General features: G+C 37.3%; 1 protein-coding gene and 1 long non-coding RNA gene across 6 annotated transcripts in view; one reads left to right on the plus strand and one right to left on the minus strand.

The window, feature by feature from the left end:
- The window catches only part of VPS13C (vacuolar protein sorting 13 homolog C), a 97,693-nt gene that overhangs the window by 79,838 nt on the left and 4,145 nt on the right, over nucleotides 1-13,710 (plus strand). For 3 of the 5 annotated variants that reach the window (XM_074837637.1, XM_074837638.1, XM_074837639.1), the window contains 8 exons: nucleotides 133-208; nucleotides 833-996; nucleotides 2,201-2,246; nucleotides 3,269-3,392; nucleotides 4,095-4,209; nucleotides 9,782-9,873; nucleotides 11,153-11,276; nucleotides 11,537-11,620. In XM_074837637.1, coding sequence (XP_074693738.1) covers nucleotides 133-208; nucleotides 833-996; nucleotides 2,201-2,246; nucleotides 3,269-3,392; nucleotides 4,095-4,209; nucleotides 9,782-9,873; nucleotides 11,153-11,276; nucleotides 11,537-11,620 — 825 coding nt within the window. Of the gene's footprint in view, nucleotides 1-132; nucleotides 209-832; nucleotides 997-2,200; nucleotides 2,247-3,268; nucleotides 3,393-4,094; nucleotides 4,210-5,062; nucleotides 7,067-9,781; nucleotides 9,874-11,152; nucleotides 11,277-11,536; nucleotides 11,621-13,710 lie in introns of those variants that run through there. The other 2 variants (XM_074837640.1, XM_074837641.1) reach the window with 2 other exon arrangements.
- LOC141928862 (uncharacterized) overlaps nucleotides 8,887-13,710 on the minus strand; it is a 57,491-nt gene continuing 52,667 nt past the window's right edge. Inside the window, exon 2 of the long non-coding RNA XR_012624887.1 lies at nucleotides 8,887-9,123. This is a non-coding gene — a long non-coding RNA (uncharacterized LOC141928862). The remainder of the gene's footprint in view (nucleotides 9,124-13,710) is intronic.

A 13,710-nucleotide genomic window follows, 5' to 3' on the forward strand; every position in this document is an offset into this window, starting at 1 on the left:
TTATGTTGACTTTAAAGAAATAACATATTCAAATGGCCTTACTTTCATCAGTGTAAAGGAATTGCTAGTTTTTCTTGAATCAAATGCATAAATGTATAGTTTTCTGCTATTCATCATAAGCTTAATTTTTAGGGTGCTGTTCAAGGACCTGAAGAATTTGCTGAAGGCTTTGTAATCGGTGTTAAAAGTCTTCTTGGACACACAGTGGGTGTGTATCATATTGTTACTGTTTTAATAAATCAGGTTAACCCATGGATTGCTTTTAGATTTTTTTCTTCTTATTTTGAAAGGAAAGTTATATTTTTAAAATATCTACATGGTAATTTTTTGACAAGTATTTAAGTTTGTCAGATACTGATGCCAGTATCTGTGATACAGCTCATCCATACCTATCTTCCTCGAGACCATCTAAATGTCTGTTTTGCAGACTGAGCAAGCAAACTGCGAAACCTTGCATGTATAACTGAATTTGTAACATGTTGTGGATGAATAAGGAAAATAATTATAACAATCCTAAAATGTCTGGAGAAGCCTGAGAAGTGGTCTTAAGACTAGCTGCTGTTACAGTAATTAGAGAAAATATAATTCCATCCACTATGCTATATAACATGTACTGAAGTGATTTAAGAGTTACCTTTTGCTGTATTTATGGATTTCAGGCCAGATTCCAAAGTCTTCTCATGGACAACATGTGGTATTCACTCTGTGTAAATTTGTAATATCTAAACTGAATATGAAGGGAAGTTGGTATGAACTTTGTGGCTTCTTGTGTGTTGTCTGCTGTTAAATTGTGAAAGAATGGCGACTTCTGCTTTCTGCCCTGTTCCATCAGGTGGTGCAGCAGGGGTGGTGTCTAGGATCACTGGTTCTGTTGGAAAAGGCTTGGCTGCTATTACTATGGATAAAGAATTTCAGCAGAAACGGAGAGAGGAAATGGGTCGGCAGCCAAAAGACTTTGGTGACAGCCTGGCTAAAGGAGGAAAGGGCTTGTTACGGGTATGAATTTGAAGTTGAGGGTATGATGTGCCAACTGTTAACCCGTGCTTGCAAATTACATGAAAGCAAGTTTGATGTCTTTATCAGTTCATGAACTAAACAGAAAGGACAAACAGGCAGTCGGTTTATAGGAAACTCAGTATAGTGTATCCGCTTTAGTGTTTGAGGTCATGTTTCTGACCAGCCTGAGCAATGAAGGTAGGGTCTTGAAAAGGAAGAGTGTAGAAAGTAACACCAATTACTCCTGTGACTTATATAAATTGACACATTTGTTGAACATAAGTAACTATTTGTTACCTAATTAAAATAACTGGGCCCTTATTTTACTTTGCACCCAATGCTAGGTGTTCTTGACTTAAGAATGTGAACATAAAGCAAGTAGAATGTGTATAAAAGTAAACACTACATTAGGTTGGAGAGATTTTTCTGAAATAGAAGCTGTGCAACCCCTGTATTTTTTTTATAATCTAAAATCAGGAACCTTTTCTGGTTGCTGAAAGATCACATCTATTTCTAGTTAGTGTTAAGTATGAGACAAACCACATCTAAACAATTACTGGGAGATCTGTATTATGGGAATGCGAATTAAGCCTTCTAATAAATTCTATCACTTTCCATTCAAAATAAAAACACTCAGCATATTTCTAAATAATTAAAAGTAATAAACTTATTGGAGTTGTTTATGATACTGCTTGCTGAAAATTCAGAAGTTACCTCAGTGTGTTTTTAGTCTGCCTTACTGTCTTTAAACTGATTGACCTTTAAAGTCTTCCAGAGAGTTATTAGATGTTAATTTATCTTGAATATTTGGTATCACCCATAACTGGGAATTCTGGCAGCTTCCTGTTTGTAGTGAAAGTGAAATAGTGCCTTAATTATTACAAGACTGATTACTGTACAAAAGATTTGTTAGTCCTTCCTGCCAGCATAAATGTTTCTTTAGCTATTTTAGGTTTTCCCCCTTTCTTCTTTCCCTCAGTTACAATGTTCTTAAAAATTTACAGTAAAAAAAAAAAAAACCCACCACCAAAAAACCCCCCAAAAAAACCAAAACAAAACACCAAAAAATCCCAGCCAAACAGGGTTTCAGATACTGAACTTCATTATAAAGTTTTAAAATGAAGGATGAGACACAACTGATTGCCCAGTTGGACTATATCATTCCTGTTTCCAAGTAGGAACTTAATTATCTTGTTTGTTTTAGGGTGTTGTTGGAGGCGTGACGGGCATAATCACTAAACCTGTAGAAGGTGAGCACTAAGGTTGCACTGCAGTGCTTAAATGGTTTCCCAATACTTTACAATTTATTTTGTGATTTTAAGAAATATCAATCTAAATGTGGTGATGCTAAGGCATAGCAAGATTACTTTTATATTTCTAATTCAAATGTGACCTTATACGATGATTTACTCAAATGTATGTATAGCTGTTACAGGCTTACCACCTTTTCAGCCTTTGTACAAATTAAGGAATGGCTGTCTTTGTGATGTATTTTGTTAGGCCTGCTGTAGTACCCAGTTTTTTTGAAAGCCAAATTTCAAAGCACCAATTGAAAAAGTTTTTTGGGACTCCAAAGGTTGAAGAAATCTTAAAAAGCAAAATTGGTTTTATGCCCAAGATTGGTATTTGTTTTTGTGAAGACTGTCACTTTATCAGTATGATAGATGTTTATCAGTATGCTAGGTGATGAAAAAATCCAAGATAAAATGCCTCTTACTAAAATTCATGTCAAAGAGATTTAAATGTTGGAAGTTAATTGTTACTGTGTTATAGGTTATTGACAGATACTTTGAGGTATAGTCCTCTCGTTGGTGGATGGACACACATACTTTCTAAATACCATCTTGGCTCTTCTGTAGTTACGTATCACCAGAAACATGTAATTTTGAGATAGAAATAGTTAACTTCTATTATACTTGTGCATCTTAGTCTTCAGATTATTTTGTCATTACTATCAAGCTATAAATACTGATATATTGGCCTACAGTCCATACTGAAAGTGTGAGAAGGAGAATCTAGTTAACATCTCACTTAGGCTGGCTTCGGAGGCTGGTAAGGTGTTAAGTGAACAGCAACGTGTCTGAACAGACAAGGAAGCAATGTGTGACTTTTCATAGAGAACTTTAAGTGGATTGTGTGTAATCAATTGCTGTGGGCTGTTAATACAAAATAGTTCTAGTGCAGCCTGCAGCAGTAATGGTCTAATTCTGTGGTTAATGTCTTCAAGTAGGTCATTAAAACTATGTCTTTTTCTGTTCCCTTTCTTTTAAAGGGGCTAAAAAAGAAGGCGCAGCTGGATTCTTTAAAGGAATTGGAAAGGGGCTTGTAGGAGCAGTAGCCCGCCCAACAGGTGGCATTGTAGATATGGCAAGCAGTACCTTCCAGGGAATTCAAAGGTAAAATGTCAAGAGGAAGTTTTGAAGTACTCCCCATATATTGGATGCAAGGTGGTAAAGTGGTCCAGCAGTGACACGCAATTATTTGTGTTAAATACAGCGTGCAGTAAGATATGTGGGATTGAGAGATGTCTAGTAATGAATGTATTTTGTGATGATCTCTGGAAATTGCTGCTTTAGGGTACATCTTGCAGTGGTGTAGTTCAGGTAGGCAATACCTAGTCCATTTTCTGCTTTCACTCCCTCCCCGATCAGGAAGTAATTAAAAGATCATGTGTAAATTTTACTTCTGTGGTAGGTTTGTGTACTGCTGAATGCAAATATCTCTAAATGTCACTTAAACTTACTGTTAAAAACCGTAGAAATTTTTGGAGAAAAACTTGCCAGTTTGAAGTTTGGTTAGCAGTGTACATCAGGGTTTCTTGTGTTTTAAGGGGACTTTTGCAGAATGTGTTAATAAACATGAGAACCCTTAGTAAATTATCCACAGTTGGGTGTAAACTTCTCCAAGGTATTCTGAAGCTAATTGGCTAATGTTACTTTGGATTTATTACTAGTAGTGTGTCTTTACTATTTACATCTGTAGAGTACCCAGGGTAAGTGGGATATGTGGCAAGTGAAAGGATGACTTTTTAAAGATACACTGGTGAAACTCAGCATGGTAGCAAGCTTACCAGAATACTGTTCCACTCTCTCTGGCAGGGTGGCAGAATCAACTGAAGAGGTATCCAATCTCCGTCCTCCACGTTTCATTCATGAAGATGGCATCATCCGGCCGTACGATAGGGTGGAAGCTGAGGGCTATGATTTATTTGAGGTATGGCTTGCACTGTAAATACAGTTAAAATTCTCTATCCTACAGGGTTCCATAAAGGAACATTATGTTACAAAAAAGCTGCCTGGGATCTGTGGCAGTCACTATCTGTAGTAAAAATTTGTCCAAGCCTATTTCATAAGGCAAGCCTGTATAACAGAGAAGACCCACTGTTTGGAGTAAGCTGAATGCGACAAGAAAACTGCAGGATTGCTGTTAAATGATCTTCTGCATGTTATGTTCTGTAATTGCTTCTCTTATGCTCTGGAAGGAGGTAGTAGGATTAAGAAATTAGTAGGATTAAGATTTGAGTATGTGGAATCAAAAACACTTTGATACTCATTTCTAGTGTTTTGCTTAATAGCAAAGCTGAGACTGGCTTACAAACTAAGCAACTTCTAAATAGGATGAATAGAGCTAGAATTTTTTGACATGTAATACAACTACTGAAATTCCTTTTTTTTTTTTTTTGGTGTGGTATCAGCAGTTGAAAAAACTGCATGAATTCTCAAAATACCACCTCTTGATATTTCCTTAAGTTGTTCTTAATAGCAGTAGGTCATAGCTACAGGCATTGTGTGGGCATTTAGACTGCTTCTACATCTGGATGTCGCTAACATACGGAGGTGAATAACAGTTGTTTTCAAGTCCTAGATAATTGGAATCCAGTTAACATGTAATTCAGCCTTCACATTCTTAAAAATGCTTATTTTTTTGCTAAAAAGTTAGAGTAAAATAACTGTCTACATTAACATTTTAAGACCAAAACTTGAATATTGCTACTGCCTTTTAATCCTTATTTCCTATTCTATTTCTAATGTTTTTCTTCTTTCTCTTTCTCTCCTGGCATACGCAGCAGGAACTGGAATAATGGAGTAAACATTTTCCGTATTTCTTCTGTATTTCTGTCATGGTCTTTTATTTGCCTTAAGTATTTAGATTAAGGGCATGATTGCATTTAACATGTCCTCTCCCCTTCATTCAATATCCTTTCTGTGTAGCAGTTGAATAAAGCAGTGTTTCATGGTGTCCAGGCTAATAGAACAAATTTGAATAACCATCTTCAGTAAGATTAGATGAGTGACATGAGAGAGATGGGGAGGGTTTGTTTCCTGTATATTTGTTTTTCCAAGGATGTTTAGCTCCTTAAAAATGTCAACAACAGAAGGCACTTGGAAAAAAAAAAAATCATGGTAGGGTAGATGCTGAGTTCATTCATTTATTAGTATTCTCCTAGAGCTAAGACTATGGATTAAGGGAGAACACAACATTTTGATACTTGTGCAAAATTGAAAATAGTGGTATTGAATGGAATTTTCTTCTGTGAAAATGCTTATAATTTCATGAGAATGCTTATTTCATGTTCAGTCAATTCAAAACCTGGAAAGTCAGATTTGATGTCTTGCACACCATGTCTCTAGCTCATGCAATGAGGCTTAGAAGTATAGAATGTGTTTCGTTAAACGTAAATGCACAGGCTGTATAGCTGGAGAAATCAAAGAACAAATAGGGCAACTCTAGGAGAATTGTTTTTCAAGGAATAAGTTCTCATGAGTTTTAATCTTTGCATAAGGAGTGTTTGCAGTTGATGAGATTTACTAGAACAGGTAATGAATGCCTTTGGCTTTGTTAGTCTTTGCGTTTTAATATGCAGGTATTGCTGCCTGATCTGGTAAGGAGATTGTCTTCTAACCCCAGCACTTAGGGTCTGACATGATGCAATTCATACATTATTCAATGTCTATGGTGTTACTTTGTTTCATTTCCCAGTTAAAGCATGGAGCTTTATAAAGAATGCAGAACACTTCATGAATAATTGAGACAGGGTGGTGAGACAGTGTTGTGTAGCAGAGAGAATACTGTGCTAGGTTTCAAGAAACTGCAGATTCTATTTCTGGTTGAGTCGCTGTTCTGCTTTGTAAATTTGCACTGGTTCTTTCATTTCCATGTAAAATAAGAATGAGTTGAACTTATTTAAAGTGCTCTAGTATTCTCAAAAATTAAAAGCTTTTGATACAGATGCCTGAATTTTAAGAGGATACAGATCATGGAGTAATTTGCATCAAGTGTAACCCCTTTTTTACATAATGCTACCACCATTGTGCTGACGTTGATCAGGTGTATTGAGAATAGCTCTGAGAAATATGGCATCTCTTAGGCACAGAGCTCAGTGGGAAATCTTACTTTAATAACATATTGCATGTAAAATCTAAAAATACTATCAGGATTGTTTCTGAAGTTATGAGAAACAGGCTTTCTCTCCAAAGCTTTGAGTTTAAATAGAGGAGCATACTTATGAATAAATCTGTTTAAATATGTGGCATGTCTCATTTCTGCATATCCACCAAAAGGATTCAGAAGATGGATTTGCAGCCTTTGAATTGCAGTCTTACATGGCAGTGGGTTTTGTATTTCTTTACTTTTTACTTGTTTTTAGAATAGCTATGGTTCAGGTATAAAATGTGAGTTCATATTTTGATTTTAGTCATATGCTGCCATCTTTCTTCTGATGTTTTGAAGAGACTTTGAGATAAGCAGTCTTTCTGGCATTTTTTTTTCCTTTCATGTATGTTTTACAGTTTCAGAAATTTTTAAGATGGTCAGAAAGTGATATTTTTTTATAGAAGATGTGGATCCTATATTTTTGGTTGCTGGAAAATGTGAATTAAAATATTTTTCAAAAACATCACATCACTAGGGTGCAAATCCATGAAAACTCTATGCTGTTGATTTAAACTCTGGAATATTAATCCACTTTTGAGCTTAAAGGATTTTTGGGGTCAGTTGCAATGTATGATGATGTTTTAAGACATTTGTTGAACTTTTAAATATACGAAAATAAAATGCAAATATAAACAAATGTTGAAGGCTTTTTGATTCTGATGTAAGCTGAGTTGACAAAAGATCTTTCACTTTTAGTTACTTAAACAATATAGAGTTCTTAGCCTGCATGGTTGTTCACAGCCAGATAAATATGGAGTCAAGTTTAGCTGCTGTTGTCATCTTACCAGTTTTATAGATCCAGTTATGGAAATACAGAAGAAAATGTATCTTTACAAGGAATAACTAAAAACATACTGAATTTTTAGTCCTCTTTCCTTAATTTGTTCTCTCTAGTTTGTCAGAAACAACTTGAGAAATTTAGTGTTATACAGAGGCTGAATTCCACAGTAACAGCCGTAAAATGAACTGAAGGTCATCTTATTTTGCTATGAAGAGCATCAAACCAATTTTGGGGCATCCAGTTGCAGGCACTTGCTAAATGTTGATCTGAGCTGCATGCGTTCTGCATCCAGGCAGAGCATGTATGGCCTTCATTCTTCCTTAGGTTTCTTCACATTCCTATACAGGAGCTTCACATTTTCTGTTAAAACAGATTGTATGATTAAAAAAGGCTGTTGTATTGGCTTAGAGAGTACAAAGCGTGCATTGACATTATATCTATATAACTGTCTTTGCTAATTTTTACTAATTAAACATTATTTACAAGTGGAATGTGTAGTTTGTCAAGACTTTTTGCACTGATTTAATGTTATTGGTAGAGAGTAGAGTAGATGTTTGAGATGCATGTACTGTAGGTTAAATTTCAGCATCCGTTGATTTCTCTGTGGTGACCGTTGAAAGCTCTTGATCTTTGCAATAAATGGTAAATTTTACTTTGTGACCTAGGAAGACTGTAGTGCCTGAGTTTCTGTAAAATCCTTGATGACGATTGTAGTTCTTAAATAGAAAGAGCTTATGGTTGTCAGAGAACATAACTAGGTTAGTGACCCTGACCAGGCTTTTGTGACTATTGTGCTGGAGCCCTGTGTGTGTTAGAAGCTTCTTGAGTATAAATGGAGTCCAGATGCTTTCGCTGGCTATAGAGTCTTGGGGCAAAGTCCTCGATGCGCACATCCTTTTTCTGACACTTTTTTCCAAGGTTGAGACTATATGATAGAACTGCTCTACTATTACCAGTATTGCTGGCTTCTGAACATTGTCTAGCTGCTTATTCGTAACTTCACAGAATTCCAACATCAGTGGCGCTTTGATTTGTAGATTCAGAGACATGAAATGATTTGAAGTATAGGAATGTATGTGTTGCATATTAAAACTATACTTAGCTTTGCAGTCCAAAAATAAATGCAGAACTAGTTTTAAACCTGATGTGTATATGCTGTGTTTCAGTTTTTTCATGCTAAGAGTTTCCATCTTTAAATGTAACAATGTATGGCTTCCACAAAGAGAATGGTAAGCAAGGGTATTTTAGGGTCTTCCCGTTGAAGTGTTCTGCTGGTCATTGATTTTTAGATAAGATGTGTGTGATATGACACTGCACTGTGGTAGGTTTGCTACCCAGAGAATTCATGGTCTCTGCATGTAATACAACCTGTGTACAGATAAGATTCTTCAGTAACAATTACATCTATACCATGTACATGAGAATTACAGTCAGAACACGAATTCTAGCAACCTTACAGCTACTAAATATATAGAGGATTATAACAGAAAGCATGTCTTTAATTCCAGTAGACCACTTCTGCCTTGAAAACTAACATTCATTCAAACTAGTAACCCAAGTACTTTTACCTGTAACACGTAGTTAATGTGTTGTATTAGTTAATCAAGCAGGAGGCAAAGTAGGGTGGACAGAAACAGATTGCCTGCTCTCTGACAAATTCATAGCAGGAGAAACAGTAGTTGGCACAGATTTATTCTCATACCCAGTTTGAGGTTGGGTTCCCATTGTTAGTACATGATTCATTTCACCATTTTATCTTTTTCTATACAATGTTTTGATGTGTATCCATTTCCTTCTGTGATTCTTGTTGCCTTTAAGCCAGTGTTATTGTGAGCTTGATTTAGGGGTGACTCTGAGATTGTCTTCCGTGCTGCTTTTTGTTGTTGATGGAATATTGTAAACCTGGTGACATGCTGTAGAAATTATACTTCAGTTAAACAGCGAGTACAGAATAGGAAATCTGAAAACTAATTGAAAAATTAATAAAGAACTGAAAAAAAGATAGCTAGGAAGCACTCAGTACTTTATTTTGAAACTTTAACCTCTGTATTCATAGTTTGTCACTTGAGTTGCAGTTGTCAAACAGAAACGTGATGAGTAATTTGATCTACACTTTCATATACCTTCTTATTTTGGATGTTGAATAGGCATGTCCATTCAATGCTTCAGAAGCCTGATCTTGAGGTGCATTGAGCATTTGTAACTTGATAGTTTATTTCTAAGTGTCTGGGTCATGTGCTGCAGCCTTTTAAAGGTACTGTTGCAGGATTTTCACTCTTGAATCAAGTCTGCAGCATGGGGTGTAACAGAATGAATGTTACTAAACAATTATTAGCACAGAAAGGAAATGAAAGGTGAAGAAATAGTCTGATACTGCAGTGTCAGTGTTCCACTTTTGAGTGGAATGGATCAGATCTTTCAGTGACTCAGCTTCAGGAGTGAGAACACTGTGAGAGCCTGCCTTTAAAGAACCAGTTCAATGAGGTAACTTTTTAAAAGGCTTTTGAATTGAAAACACTGCTTTGAGTTTTCTTTTTATAGCCCCAAAATTATTTTCTATTCGTGTTTCAGAAATTGCACATCAGAAGGCTGGAAAAAGAGAGCTATCGATACCACTGTGCCCTTCCAAGAGGCAGAAGAGCAAACCTTATTGTTACCAATAGGTATGAAGTTTTGAAGGCTTTCTAAGGGCTTGTCTTGGTTTCAACTTGGGGATTAGACATGTAGGCTACATCTAAACTGATTGCTAGTCTCTGCATATGTATTTTCCTTATCCATTTTCTTCTTGATTCTTTTATAATTTGTTTTCTTTATGGAAAATGGGGTATGGTAATGATGTATGTCAATACTAGATACTGATTTAGGAAGACCGTTTACTCTGAGGTCAGTGACCCTTTCATCATACTGGAGAGAAATATTATTGTTTCTAATTTTTCAAATTAGCTTGTGATAAGTGTTTGCAGTCAAACCAACGTTTTGATAATGCACATGTTTATAGTCTTAAAGGATACTGTAAATGGAGTCCTAAATTTTTGTACAAGAATGAAAATTAGTATTAAATTCATCAGACAATTTTTAGAATTCAGAATGTTACTAGTCTTGGATATGCAGTTTGAGGATGCAGAACTTTCTAAATACCTTTAGATCATGCAAAGGAACCCATGGATTATGATCTCCACATCCCAAATTTCACCAGTTTCCACCTTGCCTGAGTGTATGAGATAGGCTCATCCATAATGAGCCTACAGGAGGCATCCTACCATGTTTGTTTTATGATGACTAGCACATTGTTCTGTAATGGCTACATTGTTCATGCTAGGGCTGAACAAGTTTTTTCAAGATACTGACAAAGCCCTTTGCAGCTTCAGATAAATTTGCACTTCTCTCCTTATCTCAATTCTTCTCCACATACATAAAAGTTCTAGTTTAACTCCATACAAAACTGCCATCTGTTTTTGTCTTAGTGTGCTAGCTGACATTGGAGCCTTGAAGTAATTGAAGGGGCAGCTAGTTAGCAACTGTAAACAGTAGCAACTGATCATCTGTCAGTCTGGTAGTAATTGTGTCACTGTGTAGGTAGTATGTAGCTGTTTGACTGCCTTCATCTAGTAGAGTCTGGCTTTGAGGAGCTGGTTTGAATTAACTGATGACCCTCTGGTATCCAATTCTAGTAAAATGTTTTGATTTGGAGGGCTGGGTGGGTTTTGATTCAGTTGGTTTGCACATACTATGTGATATCATAGATCATCTATGAGTCTTAAGGACAAACTGATTATCTCAGAATATATATTAAGGAAATATGGTTCCACTGTGACCGACTGGATACTTTTATTCACATAGAACATGCCTTCTCAAACAGATTTTCTTCATTGTGTTTTGTTTTTCTGGCAAGGTTCTAGTCGCAGGGGGAAACTGAGTATTAACTTTTTTTCTTCTGAACAGGAGAGTGATATATGTAAAAGAAGTGGAAATCTTAGGCCATTTAACAACAGAGTGGGATTACTTATTTGAAGACTTTACACGCTGTCCCTCCTATGAAGCAAATGTTTTAAAAATAACTGTTTTGGTAAGAAAAGCATGCAAACTTTTTTTATTTAACACTATTTAGAGGTCCAAACATGCTCTTAACTTATTTATAGTTCTAACTGCTAACTGTGGGACTATGAGAGAGGATTTACTTAAGATTTCTTGAAAGTGTGAGTTGCGTTGGACAGAGGCCACATTGAAATGTAACCTGAAGTTGACATTGAAGTCATTGAAGTATCAGATTCTGCATTCTTGTTTTGTGAGTCACCTGAAGTACATTTTTGTTCCCCTCTGCAACAGGATCAAAGGATGTTCCAAAGGAAGGACATTACAGGTCATGAATGCATAAAGGCAGTTCAGCTTCAGGATGAAACTACAGCAAGGGTATAGTCTTTTTTTGTCTTTTTTTTTTCCTATCATCTCCTTTCTTTACACTACTGTTAACAGTTGTTGAAACTCAGCATGTAAAAAAGCTGATAATATTCAGAGACCAATTATAGAATAGGCTGCTGTGCCTGAGGACTGTTTACCATACTTTCATGTTGAAAAATGAGTTTAACCAGGAGAATGATGAAACAAGATAGTTTAAAGCATTCAGGAGAGTATATGCAATAATAATTTAAGGTTGAAGTTGCATGAAGTCTAATGTCTTCTATATTAAAACTTCCTAAATGGAAAATAATTCACAGAATCTTTCAGGTTGGAAAAGACCCTTGGGATCATCGAGTCCAACCATCAGCCCTACTCTACAAAGTTGTCCCCTACACCATATTCCCCGACATCTCATCTAAATGACCCTTAAACACATCCAGGGATGGGGACTCCACCACCTCCCTGGGCAGCCTATTCCACTGTCTGACCACTCTTTCTGTGAAAAATTTTTTCCTAATGTCCACTCTGAACCTACCCTGTTGCAGTTTAAAGCCATTCCCTCTTGTTCTGTCACTAATTACCTGTGAGACCAGCACTGACCTCTCTACAATGTCCTTTCAGGTAGTTGTAGAGGGTGATGAGATCTCCCCTTAGCCTTCTCTTCCTCAAACTGAACAGTCCCAGCTCCTTCAATTGCTCCTCACAGGATTTATTCTCCAGGCCCTTCACCAGCTTTGTTGCCCTCCTCTGCACTCGTTCCAGCACCTCGATATCTCTCTTGTATTGAGGTGCCCAAAACTGGACACAACACTCCAGGTGTGGCCTCACCAGTGCAGAGTACAGGGGGACTATCACCTCCCTACTTCTGCTGGTCACACTATTTCTAATACAAGCCAGGATGCCGTTGGCTTTGTTGGCCACCTGGGCACACTGCTGGCTCATGTTCAGCTGCTTGTCAATTAGAACCCCCAGATCCTTTCTTCTAGACAGCTCTCTAGCAACACCTCCCCAAGGCTGTAGCCATGCAGGGGGTTGTTGTGGCCCAAGTGCAGGACCTGGCACTTGGCCTTTTTGAAGCTCATCCCATTAATGTTGGCCCACCAATCCAATCTATCCAAGTCTCTCTGTAGTGCCTCCCTGTCCTCATGCAGATCGACGCTTCCACTTAACTTGGTGTCATCTGCAAATTTACTGATGATACACTCTATGTCCTTACCAAGATCATCAATAAAGATGTTAAACAGAAATGGTCCCAGCACCGAGCCCTGAGGAACACGACTTGTGACTGGCCACCATCTGGATTTAACCCCATTGACCACCACTGTCTGGGACTGTCCATCCAGCCAGTGCTTGATCCAGCAGATCGTATGCTCATCCAGACCATGAGCAGCCAGTTTTTCTGTGAGAATTCTATGGGGAACTGTCAAATGTTTTTCGAAAATCCAGGTAGACAATATCCACAGCTTTTCCCTTGTCCAAAAGTCAGGTCATCTTGTCATAGAAGGAGATCAGGTTTGTCAAGCAGGACCTGCCTTTCATAAACCCATGCTGACTAGACCTCATCCCCTGGTTGTCCATTATATGACTTTTAATGGCACTCAAGATGACCTGATCCATGACCTTCCCTGGTACTGAGGTCAGACTAACAGGTCTGTAGTTTCCTGGATCTTCCTTTCTGCCTTTCTTGTAGATGGGTGTTTACATTTGCTACCCTCCAGTCCAATGGGACCTCCCCAGTTAGCCATGACTTCAGGTAAATCATGGAAAGCAGCTTGGTGATACTGAAAGTACTAGGTAAAATTCATTATGGTCTCTAGGATTCAATATACCTCTGAATTCTGCTATCTCTTCATTATTTCAAGATCACTGGACCAACCCAATAAGCATACCTTGTATGAAAAGGCTTACTTAGATTCCTCCCAACTCCCACCCTCCACCCTCCCCCCACCTGGGTTTTCTACCATTAATCTCTAAATGTTTGTTCATATTGATGCTGGAGAGGCTGATTTATTTTGGGTGCTTTTGTTCTGTGGATGGGTGGGTCTCATAGCTAATTCACGTAAGCTGAACTAACAATTTGTATAAATTCCAGGATATGTCAA

The sequence above is a fragment of the Strix aluco genome, chromosome 12 (assembly GCF_031877795.1).
Source record: "Strix aluco isolate bStrAlu1 chromosome 12, bStrAlu1.hap1, whole genome shotgun sequence".
In the NCBI taxonomy this organism is placed as follows: domain Eukaryota; kingdom Metazoa; phylum Chordata; class Aves; order Strigiformes; family Strigidae; genus Strix; species Strix aluco.